Here is an 18,416-nt window from a genome sequence, read left to right as displayed (position 1 = left end):
TTTTTGAGCAGAATCATAACCTGACGGTTTCTGGAACAGAAAACAAACAAAAATCAACTCAATGTGTCTTTGTCCAAAATTTCCAAACATCTATATGCATGCATGTGAACAAAAGGCATTTAGATATTACCTAAAGGTTCAGTAAAATGGGTTTCTTTTATACCTACCCAATTCTTTTACTAAGAGTGCAAAGTAGATTTTAAAAGTTTAACTGCCTAATGCTTGACCTTTGGTTTCTGATTGCTGCCCATTTATCTGTGACTTAAAGATGCCATAAAGTTGCTCTCCTTCAGAAACCTAGAGGATCTCAGTTACACTTTTATGACCACACATTACCACCACGATATAGTGAATGAAATACAATATTTTGATTATTCAGGGCAGTGCGGAATGACTTGTTCTTGCATCACTGATCGAGTTCCCTATCAATTACTAGAGATTAATGAAATTTTTTAATATCAATATGTCATACCTGTGGACACAACAGAATATTACAGCCCAGTTTTGCAGACAGTCTGTTATTTTATTGCACAGATTTCACTTAAAGAACAAAATGCACCATCAATGTTTGGAGAGTTTGGGGTCTCAGATACTGATACACCATCAGTGTTTACACCCGTAAAGCCAAATTCAACAGTACAATTTATGTTAAACAATATCACTTCAAGATAGCTAACAGAATGAAAATAGAGAAAAGGAAAAAAAAGCTTGTTAAATGTGTTAAGTTGAAGCATATGCAAGTGTAGGATTAAAAACTACATCACACAAACCTGGAAATCAAAAATGTTTTGTGGAATGTCAGAGTTATGCTCACTTGTACTGTTATTTATCATATAATTAAAGTCTATTTGGTTCATTTCCTTCATACTGATGAATTGAGAATTTCAGGAAAACCATGGTTATAAAAATGAACAATCTTGAAAAAGTATTTACAGATAAATGTAAAATCACAAACTAAACAATATCCCCACCCCTTGCCCTCGACTTACAAAAGGGAAACTCTCATGGAGGGAAAGTTCCACGATTCCTCTTCCTCTCCCACCCCACGTCCCCAATTCTGTCTTTTTTTATCACTTATAACTAAATGACCTTGGAGCTGACAAGGAGGGAGGGAACAGAGAGACATCTTTATGAGGCTCTCATTGTCATCTGTAACAGTTTGAAAAGTCTTTTCTTTCTCTCCCCCACACCCAGTTCAGCAATGTTTGCAAGGTATTTAAAATTTAGAGGGAGGAAAAAAAATAAAATAAAAAATTATGTATGTGTATATATAGATATCTATATATCTATATCTATATACACACACACACATACAAAGGAATGCCCAAGAGCTAATAGTGGGCAAAACCGTGAGAAAAATGTGTGGACATTATCAGAGCTAAAGATTTAAGAGAACAAAATGGGGAGGGTGGGAGTTGTTAAGACTACAAAATGCCAGACAGGATGCTTTTCTAGACCTTTGGCTTTGGAGCCAGAGAGAGGGGAGTGGGCTCCCCCACTATGACTGTGGCGAGCAAACCTAGGGCCATGGGCCCAGCACCCGCAGCACCTCCACGGGCAGGCTGGCAGCCCTCTCATACATGGGCGCTCTTGGCATGAGTAGGGGAGCTGGAACCAGAAGAGTAGTAGAAACGGTTTTCACCAAACGACTGGGCATCTCCAGCGCAGCAGACGATGACACAGCCTCCCACGAGGCACAGCACAGCACCGATCCAGCCCGCGTACAAGGAGTACCCAAAGCTCACGATGGTGGTCTCACGATGGGCACACACAGGGAACCAGATGGTGGCGACAATGGCACAGAGAGCTGGGGAGACACCGAGAAGGTTGTGACTGGACATACCCATCATATACCAGGTGCAGTGAGCAAGCCACCCTTCATGCCACATGCACACACCCTGGCTTCCAACCAACTCCAAAAACACTCGATACACGCAGCTCTACTCCCTGAGCAATCTGAACCTAAAGGTTTGCACAAGTAGAATAAGCTGATCAAAAGCTTGTGTCAAACTGCTAGAACCTTATATTTCCAACGGATGGCAGAGATGAAAGAACACCAATGTAAAAACCTAGAAATAAATCATTTAAGTCCAAAATATGTGTTGGCATTTACTTATATATCTTTATATATCAAAGTTATAATTCTATTATTGCACTTAACTAATTGTATTATAATTATCTCTTTACATGTCTATTTTCCATTCCAAGTTCTGAGTTCTCTGAAGGCAAGGGCTATGTCTTAACCTACATTTGTAAAGTCAGCATGTAGTTCGGGAAAGCACATAGTACGTGCTCAATGCATACCAGTTGAATGACAGAATGACATGAGCTATTTAGAAATGAGAAACAAGATAATGCCCACTTCGATTTTCTACTACATTTTTTCAATTTAGTAAATTCACATTACAAAGACCTGAAAAAGCTATGAAAATTCTCTTACTGTGGTAAATTATTGCTAGACATCAGTGAAGCAGCAGCTAAGAGTTTGAGTTACGCTGTTCACAATCACAAAAATCTCAACACAACAATGAATAGCCTTGGAGTAAAAAAGTTTACCCATTCAAGGATCTTATGGTGATGATATTTGTTGTGATGGGATCCCAATGGTAGAACTTTACGATCTTGCACAAACAAGTCTAACTTTCAGATTTGATTTAGATTTTAAAGACTAAGATAAGAAATAGCCTCTATATCATCTAGTTTTTCCCCTCCTCCTTAACAAAGTAACAAAACAAGGGCAGGCAGCAGCCTATAATGAAAACAAAAAAAATGAACACTCTAGACCGGCACGGTCGAATAGGGTAGCCACAAGCGACATGGATTATTGACTGTTTCTCCTGAAGCCAGTGAGACTGAAAAACCGAATTCTGAATTGTAATTAACTTAAATTCAAATAATCATATTGGCTATTGTGCTGAACAACACAGCTCTATACAAAGTAACTCCATAACTTCCTTTATCATCTGATTTCTCACAACCACAAGCAGAACAGAAATTTTAGTTAAAGCTTTAAGCTGGAATAACACATTAAGGTTCACAGACTAATAGTAATAATAATAATAATAACAACAACAACAATAATAATAGTTTTCAATCATTAGCCATAAATTCAATAAATTCAAGACAGAGCATTGCAATATTTCCTACCTGGGGAACCTTTGTTACATTTAACTCAGCAAGCTTTTTCTGATTTTTACTCATATTGAATGATTTTCTAACTTACCTCTATACTCACAGAGAAGCAATATAATTTTTCTTTAACATAACCACTCAAATCTAACAGCCCCGTACATTAGAAACTGAAGAAAAGATTTGTCTAAACCATTTTGAAAGACCTTTTAAACTATCTCATTGCATTTGTGTAGCTTGTAACATTGGCTTTGATGATAAAACACTAAGCCCACTTCCACCAGCTAGGTATCCAATACACCTAAACAGAGGTGATTCCTGTCCTTAAAATCTATAGATCCCAAGTGGAAGTCAGAGGGAAAAGTGAATTTGAGGCCTTTGAATTGCTCAAACTGGCTTTCTAAGAGCCTAAATTCACTCCATTCATTGTAAACTATTCACATATTTAAGGAGTTTATATAAATTATCTAAGAAGCTAAAATCTATCCACATGTCAATGGTTGCATTTTTCTTGAAGAGTGAGTACAATCATGCCAGCTTCTGTACTATTTATATATAAGAAGATGTATTTTCCTTCTGTGACCAGAAGACCAGTGTTAACTGTATCTTCCCTTTCCAGCCGAGGGCTTTGAACACCTGATATAGAGAAACATCTTTTTCTTTCTCTTCCTCTTGCCAACGCTCCAAATCCAGCCTTCTTGGAGAACTGCTTGGCTAGTATCATTGTCATACTCCCAGTGAGGCACAGATAAAAGCCTTTTTCTCTAACAGGACAAGGGACTAACACCTCTTCTCCAGTGTTTCAGCCAGAGAGACCCACTCTAGATTCTTTGTATCAATGCACACTCCAGCTAAACACCCCTAGACCCTAAAAGTGGGAATTTGACTGCTATGGGCAAAAACAGCAACCTAGTGATGGCTTCCAAACACCCAAGCTTGACAGAGGGAAAAGGTGGGGAGTGTAAAACTGAATTCCATAGAGGAAAGATTTGATACTCAAACAACCGATTTGGTTCAATCCAACTGATCTTTCCTATAAACAAGTAACCGGTTTCAAAACAGCTTATGGTTAAATTAAGTTTTATATTTTTCAATTCTTTGTATTTACACATACAACACACACACACACACACACACACACACACACAAAGCATTCCCCACATGTCACATAAACCTGACTTTCAGATTCAGTTTAGATTTTATAGAATAAGATTAGAAATTACCTCTAATTTCATTTAATTCTTTCCCTTATTAGTTTAATAAGCAAACTAGTAAAACAAGATTATCTTCACATAAGGAAAGAATCAGACTCAATATTTCAAAAGTAATCATCAATCTTGATGTTGAGTGTTTTAGGGATTTTGTTAGGTTTTATTCCAATATAATTCACTAGAAAAGGAAAAATCATAAAAATGTCTAAATATTTAAATAATGAACCTATAGGACTGGATGAGTGAGTGGGTGGATGGACACATAGATGGATGGGTAGAGGAGAGGTAGTCTCATTCCAAGTCTACTTTCCACTTCAACACACCAAAACTGACTTCCAAAATCATAAAACCTTCATATGACTTTAACACACATAAAGTTACAAGCTCATGATTTACCTCATTAAAGATTGCTTTCTTTTATATTCCATGCAAAACAAGACGAATGAGCACCAGCAGGCTCTTTATTTCCTAGTAGATAAATGAACTCTGAGTGGAATTCCTGTGGCTCTCAAAGATGAACCACATCAAAACCACTAAAGGATGACAGACGGCCACACAACATGAAGGGAAATGAGAGGTTCACTGGAAACTGTGACCTTCAATTGAACTCACAAGGAAGAATGTTTACAAACTAAAAAGGGAGAAGTTACTCAATCTCAGCAGTGATTTGAAAGGAAAAGATGTTTTAATCAATAATGTTAAAAATGGAAATCAAAACTCAACTAAAACGCAAAATATTAACAGAACTGGCAATGATTTTTGGCTTTCTTTTTTTTTTTGAATTTTTGTAAGAGTTTATTTGAGCCTAATTTTTGGCTTTCTTAAAGACAAAAAAGACCTGTTAGATTTCTCTTTGGAGAGAGAGAGAGAGAGAGAGAGAGAGAGAGAGAGAGAGAGAGAGAGAGAGAGAGAGAGAGATTGTAATGGCCCCCCCTCTGTTATTTCAGGAAATTTTTTTTAAGTCTTTCTTAAAAAGTCACAGGTACCTGTAACATAAAGAAAATTGAAGAAAGATAAAGGGAATTGTCATTGGTTTTCTTTTATGTCATCAGAAATTATTTTTTAATTAAGTCTCTAAAAGTAAGACAGGGGAATTTTAACACTCAGGTTTTCCAATCTGTTTCTCCCTTCTACTTGCAGAAGATGCAATAGTTTACTGGGCAAGGGGGGAAATTCTGTCATTAGTGGGGGGAAACAGTGAAAATTGGGGATGGTCTTAGCTTAATAAACAAAAGAAGGAGAAGAGCAGAAGAAAGCTTCACTGTGTAAACATAGATGCATCTGGACTTGGTCCTCTACAAGTAGAGAGCTCCTTGCTCTTTATTGAATAAAATTGTTTGCCTCTTTTGATAAGTTTCAAATAATGTAATATAATGTGTTCTTTATTTGATAGAATACACCCTTATTAAAAGTTAACAATGATCTTGATGTAGCCAAACACAGAATATTTGGAAAGGCAATTTTAGAGCAATGAAATGTGTAATAAATGTAGTTTTTAAAACCTTTAAGGATTAGATGACATGTGGTAACACATGGAGTTAAATAAATGTGATGAAGTTAAATAAAATTGGCACAGGTGTGTTTGGAGGTAACAACTTAGAGAAAGAGAGACAGACAAAGCGGCCATGGAAGACAGAAGAACACCAGACCAACATTTTTTCCTTCCTCCAATGAACAGCTCTGCTTTCAGGTTTTGTCACTTTCAGTACGAAGCACTGCAAGGGCTTTTAAAAGCATCATTTCTAACACAAAGCAATATTTTCATTAAAATCACTTGTTAGTCTGACTTATATTAGGATTACTGAAAATAATCTCCCTTGATATTATATCTGAGATTTGCTTAAAAAAAAATATCTGGGGACTGGAAGGAAAGGAGAAGTAGACAGATGAAGCAGATGGGCCATGCATGAGTTGATCATTATTGAGAATGAGTTTGGGTTTATGGGGTTCATTAGACTGTTCTTTCTATCTTGTGTACGTTTGAAATTTTCCATAATAAAACCTTTTTTAAAAATTCCCCTCTATTTAACATTTTACAATACATTGAACACTGTCCTCTACAATCTATACTATTATCACATACGATCTAAAGAGCAGTTAGCTTTAGCTTTTCACAAAGAAGCCAGTTAACTCAAGGCAACAAGTAATGAGATTTCTAACAAGCTGTTGGTTGGAATTATATTTATTTGTTGTTCTCTTATCATTTGAAATTAGAAAAAAAAGTTTTTTTCATTTATCATTCTCTAAATTTTGACCTAAGAAAACACAGCCGCCAAAGGACAGTCCTCTTACACAGTGACTTTTACGAAGACCTAATACATACCACAATCATCAAGTCAATGGAATATTTGAATGCATTATTTTCCTGGCCTGCTTTCAACATTTTTTCCCTCTATTTTGATTCCACACATCATTATATGTTTTTTTCTATGTCCTTTTTAAAAAGCCAATCTCATGGCTGTTTTTGTTTTGTTCTGTTTTGTTTTTGTTTTTTTAATATCACAGAATTTAGAGACTGGAGAGACCTCATAAAGCAGCCAATTCTTCCGATTTTACTGAGAAGGTCATTTTAAGCCACAACCATATTAAGATGCCATTTGATTTAGAGTAGGGACTTGTTTGTATTAAGCTGATGAATTTGGAAGAAGACCTTTTCTAACTATTCTAATAAGACCCCGAGAGTAAGGACATCACTGTTTATTCCACACCCAAGGAATCCCATTCCCTATAGGACATCTGATTCTGTGTGCATGACAAGCTCAATTTGTCCCACATTTGTACACACCCTTTATTTTACCGCAATTTCATTAACTTGTTAATTCCAACTTAAAACACTTTTTCCCAATACAAATAGTATTCCTGGGGCCATATTTTTTAAAAGGAGAGAAGATGAAAGAATTCCACTTAGGAAGGAAAATGCATTTCCTTCCCTTTCATTCCCCACCTCCTCTCCCCGGGAAATAACCAAATCAAGTACTTCCTAATTTATAGGGAGATGAGACTCAGACTGAATCAGAACTAAGCGTGAGCATTTTCTGTTGGGTAGTTTAACGTGGCTTTTTATAGTGGAATAAAAAACCTCCACCTATTGATCCCAACACACTGGTTTCTACAAAGTAACACAGGAAATATTTCCACGAGACTAGCATTAGACCTAGTGTTTCCAGGAGCGGCTCACTGTCCCTCCTTATCAGTCCCACATGTGGAGATGATTACCCTGCAGAAATTAGACATGACCGGAGAATTCCCAGTTGCCCTCTGGATTAGGTCTCTATTTCCTCTAACCAACAACAGCAATAATAATAGCAGCCATTTGTTGAGCATGAGCTATGCGCCAGACACCCTGCTAAATAACTTACATATAACATTTCACTATGCTTACCAACCTCAGAAGAAGGTATTCTTGTCCTCCTTTTATATAAAGACTCAGAGACACTAAGTAACTACTCCAGTTCACACAACTAGAAAGTGGTAAACCCAAGATTCAGTACAGTTGGTCTGACTCCAAATGATAAGATAAATCAATTTGGGGCGTAGACACCTCCCGCCTCAGCAGGGGCTTTTGAAAAACCACAGATTAGATTCGCCTCAGCCCCATCCCCATCTGAGGAGCCTGCTGCTCCTGGACCTGCTCATCTGGGTTAAGAAGCCGGCAGCATAGGGCTCCCATCTGCTCCCCCACCGCAGGAACCAAATCCTCACACCGTTACACTTAGACTGCCGAGGAGATAAAGCGGCTGTACAACAGACATAATGTGTTTAAGCTCTCAAACAAAATAATTAAAGATTTTCAGGATCAGGAAGAACTGATTTTAATTCACAGTGCTTCAAGTTTCCATACCAAGATTAGCTTCAACACTATTTCCAGTTCCCGGGCCCCTAAATCCCCCCTGTGCTGTCTGGTCCCTTTGGTCAGCGACCACACCTCAGCTCGAGCGCCATCGGTGATCCCAGGGACCCAGCGCAAGCCCAGCACTGGCTTCTCCTGCAGAGGACGAGCGGCAGAAACCAGCCCAGAGCAACACAAAGGGAGCCTTGACTCTCTCTTGCTCCTCCCGCCCTCTGCCAACAGGGCAAACAAGGATCTCTGGCTCCATGGGGAGAAGACCTAGAGGAGCCCAGCAGGTGCCACACTTGAGACAATAAGCTTTACATTTCCAGAGCTAGCTCGTTCCAGTCAAAACAACGTCCAACCCAAGGCAAGTGGCAACCCCCTGAGCAATCAACCCAGACAGGAGTCACCAAAAAGGAAGCAGGTGACACTGGAGATGCAATGATGCAAGAAGGCAAGGGGCAGTGCCTCTGTCCACTCCTAACAGCCAGTGACCAGAAAGCTACAGCCTCTCTCTCGGGGTGCCTCTCTCGGGGTTCAGATCACTCAATACCCCCTTTCATCATTTCACTCCAGGCAGCAAATGAACTGAGGAACTCATATCATTACCCAGGCCCACCTCACTTTCCTTTCTATGATTCTGTCTACATCCACCCATTCATTTGAAAAAGATAGAACTTTATTTAATTTGGGCAGGAAGTTTCAAACAACTGGTTGCTATTTTTTTAAATAACCCTTCTTATTTAACCAGACGATTCAGTTGTTTTTAAGGGGGTTTTATATACCGATTTGTCTACATGTGTTTTGCTTTTATGTCTTTATGTTCCACAGGGTTTGAGTTCGGTTTTGTGGGGTTTGTTTTAAATGTATCCTCTTACTTGTGGCTATTCTGTGACTCTTATATTGTAGGCCAGAATTTCTAAAGATGAACCCCTAACACAACAGACCCATCCTTCAGCTTTGTATCCTCAGGGCCAAAGAGAGAACCTTCTGGAGCTCCTGTAAGAGAGGAAAGTCACAACCAACAGCGAATGTTTAGGATAAGAAGGGTTTCCCCTGGATTCCACAAAACCAGTTTACTTGTAGAACTTCAGTCTACCCATTAGAAAGGGGATTTGGACACAAAGGTCTGACCACACAAAGTACCACAAGAGGGGACCCCCGTGAGTTAGACGAAGCCCTTGAGGCTGACTGTGTGTTCTGTGTGTCACTCCCCCACAAATTCTTTGTGGCTGTAACCAAAATGTCCATACCCACATTCTTTTCTGGAAATGACAGTGGTTTTCTGGTCTTTTCACTCCTGTTATCACACACACACACACACACACACACACACCCTCCTCTGAATTCTCTGTGGCTTCACAAGCCCCTGAAAACCTTCATCCCTTTGCCATCTTGTGAAATGGTGCCTCTACCTCTCATATCCCCTCACCTCATCGGTGTCACTGTGGATGACCATCACTAAGTGGCAATGACCCACACAGAGCTCTGATCTCATACCCTTATCCCTCAAGCACATGGTCTGATACCAGTTTGGGGATGGGAATTCCTTGTCTCAGGAGAACCTGACTTTATATCTAACCCAGTTCTCCTCATTGATGTATCAGTGCACTTTGCAACAAGAGCTGCTGTTCTTAAAATGTATGTCTTCTAGACAGCATTTAGAATGTGCTGATGGAATTAGCATTCAAGAAAAAAAAACAGATATGAAAACACTGAAGAGAAGAGCTAGAAAGGCCCTCCCTAGGTGGTTAAATCAAGCCCTCTGTGTGAGGGAGTAACCAGGAAAAGAGGACGAGTACACGCCATTTTCTGGGCGAAGACGGTCCCTCCTCTAATCCGTGACCTGATTACCTTTCCTCCAACTCTCTGGGGTCCTCTGCTCTGGGAAACTGCTCCAGTCTGGTGTAGGTGCCTTCCTAATGTGTGCACAGCTTGTGTTGCCTTTTAAGATGAGCATATACCACTCTCTATCAAGATGTCCAAGTACACTCAAAGCAGACACTGCCTTTTTCCAGTAGCCCCAGTGCCTACCGTGGTGCTAGCACTCAGCGAGTGCTCAATGAATGCTTATTAAATGAAAGACTGAGTCATCACCTAGTGATCGACCACCCTCAACATCTTACTTTTCTCTTGCCCTTCTCTTTCTCTATTCTTCTTTATACATTAGCTAAAGTTTTCGATCCTGACTACTCATATGAGTCGCCTGGGAAGCTTTCAAAAAATATCTTTGTCTGGACTTATAACCAGAAATTCTGACTCAGTTGACCTGCTCTGGGACCTGGGCACTGGTGTTTTCAAACAGAAATTCCAGCATGAAGCCTGAGTGGAGAGCTACTGTGTGACTTTTCTGTCCTTTTGGTCTCTGCCTTAGCTATTACACTCAAAATCCTTTTGTTTGTTAAGTTATGTTCATGTTCAGTGACCCATCCATCCCCACCCCCCCACAGACATGACTTATCCCTCTGTGTAAACTGCTCATGAAACATAAAGGGATATACATGGGGCACAGGGCTCTATTCTGCAGAGGATTCACTTGGCTTCCATTCTTGAGCTGGATGAAGCAGCAGCAAGAGTTGACATTCATCAGGTTTATGCAGAACTGGGCGCCACATAGAAAGCTGTCTTACCCAGCAGAATGAGCATAACACCAGCCAGCTGAGCCCGCCTGTACTTGGCCACGCCAGGCTCATGGCCCATTCGGATGCAGGGGAGAACTGTCAGCAGTAGGAGAATGGCCGGTAGGCCCAGGACTGAGGCTGCAATCATCAGGGCTCGGCAGGCCTGCACATAGCCTGGAAGCAAGAGAGCAGACAGGGTGGGTTAGACCACGGGTCCCCTTGGATTCTGAACCCCGCCTCATGGGAATTCAGCACCACTTGTCTTCCTCCCTCTTGCCCATTCCAGGACTTAGAATGTGTTAAATGTTGCCCATGATCACTTCACATGTTTAAAGTGAGACAGTGACAAAAAAGGGAGGTTGATGGCTGGAGAGACTGAATGGGGATCCCTGGTATAGACGACTTGTCCAAGCTTCCAGGATGAAAGGACCAGGAATCCAATTACACTATTATACCACCTTGGAAAGATTCAGAATAAAACTCAAATCTTCCAAGAAGTCTTCTGTGATAGATGGGCTGTTGGTTCCAGTCAGCTGTTGCTAGACTCTTGGGCAACTTACTGAACTACTACTGTGTCTTGACACTTTCCTCATGTATAGAGTAAAAATGATAATAGTACCTATATCTCTCTAATAGAATTCAACTAAGATTAAGCTAGTTAACTCATGCAGTGCTTAGAACAGTGCCTAGCACATGCTAAGTACATACTCTAAAAAGGTTGGCTATTATTACTGGTGTTATTACTCCATTGTCATTGCTTCAAAGGCATCCCTCCAGCTCCAGAGATTCTTAGATGGCTGACACCCAGAGGTAACACAATGCCCACAACAGATGATGTAAACATAGTACAATTATGAATGAAGGAATAAACAAGTTGAATAATAAGAGTGGAGTAAAACTAGAACTTTATACTGTCAAATAAAATGCCAGGTAACAATTTTATTAAGAAACAGCTTACAATATGTACAATATTTATGTAAAATAAATCTGACAAGATACTGGGAGAATACGACAAACTTAAATATATTGTTTCTCATTGAAACACTCTCCCTCCTCCAAAAAAAGGGGGTTGTATTTATGACTCTCCCTTTTGGCTTAGAGTGACTTAGAGCTAGGATGGCCTGGGGGAGGCAGTTACTGACAAAACCAAAAACGAGCCCCAACTCCTGCCTCACACACCAGGACCCTTATAACAAACCTGGCAAGCCTACCCTGTGCACAGAGACCCCCTGCAACACTCTCTTAGCAAGCTACATATGCTTTGCCAGAATTCAGACTCCTTGAGAGTGCTCTTCTGACCACTGCCTATCCAGCTTCTTCAGAACTAAGGGTAATCAATCAGTCAAGTATCTATTGCCTTGAAGATCCCTGGAGAAACCCACAGGAAGTCTGATGCAGACCTCTGGACATAGCCCTATGACCCTCTGGCTTGTAGGACAGCTGGGGATGGCACAATGGAGACAGTCAACTAGAAACCGAGCTTCTGAAATTCATGACACAGGCTGTCCACATGCTGGGTGTCAAGGCCACGTCTGGAAATCAAAAGATGAAGACTGAAATCTGGCCATGTCCCCACCCAAAGTGTGAGGGACAGGGAGAGCAAAAAGGATTAGGCCCTCCTTAAAATGCACTCCCCTCTGTCAGAGGGTCTATGTTTTTTTTTTTTTAATAAACCACTTGGTACTGAATGCTTCCTAAACTTAATTTCAGGGAAAGGGGGCAGACAATAATTTTACACTTCAGTCAAAGGTTCCTACAAATATCTTGCCCAGCTTTTAATAAAAAATTATAGCTACCACTTATGGAGTATCTACTACACTATACCAAAAGAGGTTTACATTTCTCATCTCACTTAATCTCCAAAATAACCCTGAAAGATAGGGGATTGGTTTGATTTTAATTTTCAAAAGAAGGCACCTGGGGTTCATAGAGATTAGTAACTTGTCCAAATCACCCAAACTGTGAGCAGGGGATCTGAAAGCCTGACCAAGATCTACCAATGCCAGCGTTCGGTGAAGCTGGGTCCAGACCTGGGTTCCCAGGACCTCTGTCATTCTAAAAGTCCAAAATGGAGAAAAGGATTGAGAGCACAGGACTAACTTGCATTGTGCACACCTCCTGTGCGCCGGTGGCAATGCTAGGTCCAGGAAAAAATGCAGAAAAGTAAGAGGCCATCTATATCTTGGTGGAATTTAAAATGCAGTAGAAGTGGACTTATGAACAATGAACAAAAAAACAAGTAGAAAAGTGCCTTGATGGTGATAAGAGCCAATAATACCAGGGCAGCCACGAGGTGGGGTGGGAGATTGATTCTCAATCTTCTGACTCTCATAGGAGGCACTTAAGGAGAGGCTTAAAGTGGGAGCAGAAAGTCGGGGCGGGGAGTGTGGGGGAGGCAAAGGGACGGGCTCCCAGACTGGCGGCCTCGGGGTGGGGGTGGGGGGGAGTTACTTCGCTTGTTAAGGAAATTGGGAGATGCCATTAAATGCGCATGACCCACAAAGACCAGCGGGACAAAGGCAATCTGTACTACAGTCCAGGGCCAATAAAACCGCCGGGCAGGGCAGAGATTCCAAGCAGAAAACCCAAAGGGTGCCCGTAGCCTCGCCAATCACCCAACTAGCTCGAGGTTTAAATCTGAATTGGAACTGTTACCCAGACTTTTTCAACAGGGCAGCAAGTGAAGACGAGGTCTCCGGCCGACCTCGCCACTTGCCCCTTCTCTACCCACTCCGAGACACCGCTGGCGGGGAGTGCGCGACCCTTGGCGGCGCGCCTTCTCCAGAGGTAGAGTCGGCCGTCCAGGGGCGCCTGTTCTTCGCAGTGCGCCCGGAGCGGTGCGGAGGCGGGGAGGGAGGGTTGGCTGGGCAGACGGATGCGTCCAAGGCGGGGGCACCGGGTAGGAGAAATAAGACCAGCTCCGGGGCCAGCGGAAACCCACCTGGCGGAGCTAGGAGGGCCCTAACTTGGCCAGGACGCCTCGCCCGTCCACGTCCCACGAGAACAGAGGAAACTCGCTGGAATGCTTGCGTTTTTCTCTCTCGTCGTCTCTGCGGGTGGAATCTAACGGGAAAGCAGGACGCCTGCGCACGGAGGCCGGGCGGGGGAATTAAGTACTTTTGGTCAATCGACAGTGGGATCATGGGGCAGGTGGAACAACGGTAATTAACATAAGCGGAGTTCCTGCTATGTATCTACGTCTCAGGTCATTAACTTGTCAGGGTGACTCGGTCAGTGGCCACCACTATCCTCCCAAATTCCAGATAAGAAAACTGAGGCTGAGAGAGGCTAAATTTGCTGCTAATTCCTCTAAAACAAGGTGGGACTCAAGGTGTCAAAAAATGTGCTCGACAATCTTCAAGCCCTCAAAATGTTTTGTCTAGCGCCCCCCTCCCTGTCAAGGGTTTGGGAGCAGCCACTTGCAAGGCGGGGGTCCTTACCCGGCAGGATGAGGATGTCGACCAGGGGCTTGCAGTGATACAGCCCCGTGGCCATGACGCAGTCAGCCCACAGCCCCTTGGAGCCCAGTTCGTCCAGCTTGCGGCAGGTGGGGATGGTGTAGCCGCAAGTCACCACCCAGTCATTGGTGGACGTGGTGACGATGATGCCGATCCAACCCACGAAGCTCGTGACGAAGCCCACTACCTGCAGGCACGTGGCCACCATCATAGCCGTCCCGGGGTCCTCGCGCCTCGCCCCTCACTAACTGTGCCCGCGCACCGGGCTGAACGGCGCCTGCCTTGGTCCTCCCTCTCCCGAGCTCGCGAGCCGCTGTCCAGCGACGGCCCGATGCGGAACGCTCGAGGCGGCGGCCGGCCACGAGAGGCTGCGAACCCAGCTCCGACTGCGCGACGGGCGCACGGCTGGCACAGCGACGGGCGCACGGACGGGACAGCGATGAGGCTGGGCAGCGGACCCCCCCGCCCCCCTGCTTTAAACCCCGTAGCCCCAGCCGGCGAGCACCAATCGGCAACGGCCCTGGGCCGAGCCGACCAATCACAGAGCGGGGTCCGGAGTGGGGTGTGGACTCGAGCGGAGTAAGGGAGCCGGACGATCACCCTGCTCAGCCCCTCCGGCGTCGCACGGTCAGGGTTGGAAAAGTAAAGTAATTCACATAGTTCTCTCTAGGTCCAAGAAATGCAGCGCACCAAGGGGGCTCGCGTCAGGCAAGGAGAGTTCTGTCTTGCTGGGAATTCTCTTCCTGTTGCCCCTCTCATCTATGTCTCGGGGTCTCCCCTACGCTCCATCCCACCTCAACTTCTTCCCGCTCGCTCCTTCCCAGATGAGAGCAGGAACAGCCGTACTCCCACGGGCGCCTGGTACAGTTCTTCCACGGCCCAGGATTGTAACTGATGAGCTAAGAACAGCATGAAAGAAGTTAAGTTGCCCAAGTTCACACAGCTGGTAAGGGGTAGACACAATGGGACCATCTCACCACCCCACCACCCACTAACCATCCCTGGAAACCTGTCCTGATTACCAATTCCTGAAAATTACTAAAGGGCTCACGAATCCCATTTGTGACACATTAAAAGCTAGGCCGACTGCTCCAGGCTCGCTGTAATAAATGATTATCTGCACTCCACTGAGAACACAGCCTAGCTCACAGTGCTCTACAGTATGAGCCATCAACATCATTAATCTATCTTCTCTCCAGTAATTCAAATAAGACCTAATTATATGCATCTTTTTTATCATGTAGAGAAGTCCTCCCCTTGGGCTATATTGACATTAAACAGTTGTTGTTTTTCTGTTTGTTTTGTTTTTTAAAGATTTTTTTATTGGGGAATTGGGGGATGGGAACAGTGCTGGGGAATTGGGGGGAAGGGGAACAGACAAGTTGCTGTCGTTTTGTTCTTCAGTCTAGTTGTGGAGGACATTGCTTCACTGGCCCAAGTTGGCACCATCATTGCACTCTTCCCAGGCTAGGCAGATCAGTCGCCGGCTTCTGGATGGCTGCTCACTGCAGCTGCTGGCCGCTCACGCTGGCTGCTGGCTACATACGGTAGCCCATGGCAACCCACTGCCACAGGGGCTGCAGCCTACGCCATCGCCAGTGACTCACGACAGTCCAGCTCCAGGTTGAGCTGTTGTTCAGCATCTTAGCTGTGGAGGGCAGTGTCACTGGCCCTCATATGTGGGATCCGAACCAGGGCCCTCTGGGGTCCCAAGCCAGTTCTTAACCATCGCGCCACTGGCCAGCCCGACATTAAACAGTTTTAACTCCTTTTATACAATTGGCTCGTCTCATTATATCCCCCTATCACCAGTCATGAGATGTAAAGGTGTGAAGGATTTCACCAAGCACAAAAACTTCCTACTCAGCACTCTAAGATATGGATCATAAATCATAGATACTGAGCTTTCCTGTAGCTATCCCTAATGCTGGGGGTCAGGGCAAATCACCATGTCTTCCAGGGAAGACTGACCTGGAGGAGACCCCAAAGGAATCAAGTACACAAAAGGGAAAAGCTCTGTAATGGATAACAGAGTGTTGAGTACAAGGGCCACCAAAATCACCCAGGAGAGCACAGCGGTTAAGAAGGAAGGCCAAGCTGTCTGGGTTCAAATCCTGACTCTGTCATGTAACTAGCTGTGGGAAAGTCACTTCACTTTTCTGGGCCTCAATTTTCTGATTGTAAAATGGGAATAAAAAGAGTGCCTACATCATAGGTTTCTTGATGATTATGTAAATTAATACATATATGAGTACAGAGCTTAAAACCATGTCAACTACAAAGTAAGTCCTCAATAAACCCGGGTTAGTGTTATTATGATGGTTCAGAACTCTTCCTTTTGCGCTTTTGTGTTCTTCCTGTATTCATATAAGTTTGATTTGTGGAAACTATTATAGGAATATGTCCCTTTTATGAGTGAGCCATTGTGTTTGGGGGCATATTATCACCAGGGTCTATTGATCTGCATGTTTTCAGATACTTCCTTATAACATGAAAAAAAATAAGAATTCTGTAAAATATAAAACCCAAGCAACATCATTTCATTGAAAAGGCAGTTATAAAATCTGTACTCCTGTGCCTCCATTAGCATTCGCTATTCTAATGATAGAAATTCAAGCAATCAGAATTCAATCATGCCCAGATCATCAACAGGTCACACACACAGAGGTATTTATAAAGCCAGATTTCAGAACGCAGGCACTGAGTGGTAGACAGAGTTGTTAACATCTTGGAATGGAACCTCCCGAGTTCATATTCTGACTTCATCACTTGGGCTGTCCCTTAAACTATGTGACTCTCGGGTTCTTCACCTATAATGGAAGAATAGCAGATGCCCTATAGGGTGATTGTGAGGATAAAGTGAGATAACTTATACAAAGTGCCAAGCACTGAATGTTAGTTTATTCATAGACAAAGTAGAGCAATTGAAATTCTGAACCATCCCAGCACAGATATACAAAAGGCCACCCAAAGCGTAACCTGTTAGTGTGAATTAACCATAAGTAAAGAGAGAGCGTGTCCATTGAAAAGTAAGTGGGGCAGCCAGAGAAGCACAAGGAACTGGGAGACAAGAAGCAGACAGTGGCCATAGGAACCCTCTCTTAGCCACAGGAGATGGTATGGTGGCTCATAGACTCCAAGGATGTGGTCCCTTTGGCAAGGCTCTTTGTATAGTGGGGAAGTCCCTCAAGCTAGCTTAGCTGAAGGACTTCCCTAAAATCATCCACATTCCTAGGCTATGACTTTATTCCCCAGGCACTCCTTGTAATGAGAATCTGACTTCCCAGATAGCATAACTTAACAAACTGACATTCTAGGCCTACCACCATCCCAGGCACTCTGTTAGTTGTGAGATTCAGATTTTCAGAGTGCAGTCACCCCAGATAAACGTCGTCAACAGTGGGTCCCCAGACCTTCCAAAGGCCTTTCCAGTGATTTTCTCTCAGAAAATTTTGCCATCTTTTCACATTTCTACAGCATATAACAGAACAAGTAAGGTATACCTGATACATGATTCCAGGTCTTCCAACCTTAGGTCCAAAACTCTTTCCTTTGTGAAACATGTAAGAGTTTTTCCAGTGGGTTGAGCGTAACTTCCTTAATCTTATTCTTACTTGAAGATAGTTAAAGGGGAGGAACAGAGAGCCAGTTAGTGCGCTAAATCCCAGATGTGTTCTGAACAAAGGAAACTGCCTGGTTAACTGTTTTTCTACCATTTACATCTAAAATTAACATGTGATTCAGTTAGAGTGCTAATGCGTTGTAACACTGACAAATGTGTTTGCTGACAAGCATCTGAAGCCCACATTGAGAGCAAAGCTTCGGCTACAGGAGTAGGCTCGCAGTGACTACTAGTGGTTGTCTTTCATCATTGCATGGCTGCTAAAACATTTTCTGTGTGGAGGAGCCCATGGCTTGTAGAGAAACATGATTAACTGCAATTTCCCACATTCCATATGTGTGATCGCTAGATCCAAATGAAGTGTACATTGCTCTATGAAAATTTTCTTCAGATATTAAGAAAGATGCATCTCTTTAGGAAACCAAACATATGAAAACAGAGGACGTATGTGAAATGACTTAGGTGAGATTATTCATTTAAAAAAACCTTTTGTTTTTAAAGATTTTTATTGGGGAATTGGGGGGTGGGAACAGTGCTGGGGAA

General features: G+C 43.0%; 1 protein-coding gene across 1 annotated transcript; it reads right to left on the bottom strand.

Moving 5' to 3' along the window:
- Positions 1-502: 502 nt before the first annotated feature.
- On the bottom strand, positions 503-14,687 carry CLDN11 (claudin 11). The gene is made up of 3 exons (XM_019643907.1): positions 14,234-14,687; positions 10,803-10,967; positions 503-1,807 (listed from the first exon to the last, which is right to left on the bottom strand). The coding sequence occupies exons 1-3, from the start codon at positions 14,460-14,462 to the stop codon at positions 1,575-1,577; spliced, it is 627 nt and encodes a 208-aa protein (XP_019499452.1). The 5' UTR covers positions 14,463-14,687; the 3' UTR covers positions 503-1,574.
- Between the last annotated feature and the right edge of the window lie 3,729 nt (positions 14,688-18,416).

This window comes from Hipposideros armiger, unplaced genomic scaffold (assembly GCF_001890085.2).
Source record: "Hipposideros armiger isolate ML-2016 unplaced genomic scaffold, ASM189008v1 scaffold_83, whole genome shotgun sequence".
Classification (NCBI taxonomy): domain Eukaryota; kingdom Metazoa; phylum Chordata; class Mammalia; order Chiroptera; family Hipposideridae; genus Hipposideros; species Hipposideros armiger.
Note: the sequence above shows the minus strand (reverse complement) of the source record. Positions and strands in the feature narration are given on the sequence as shown.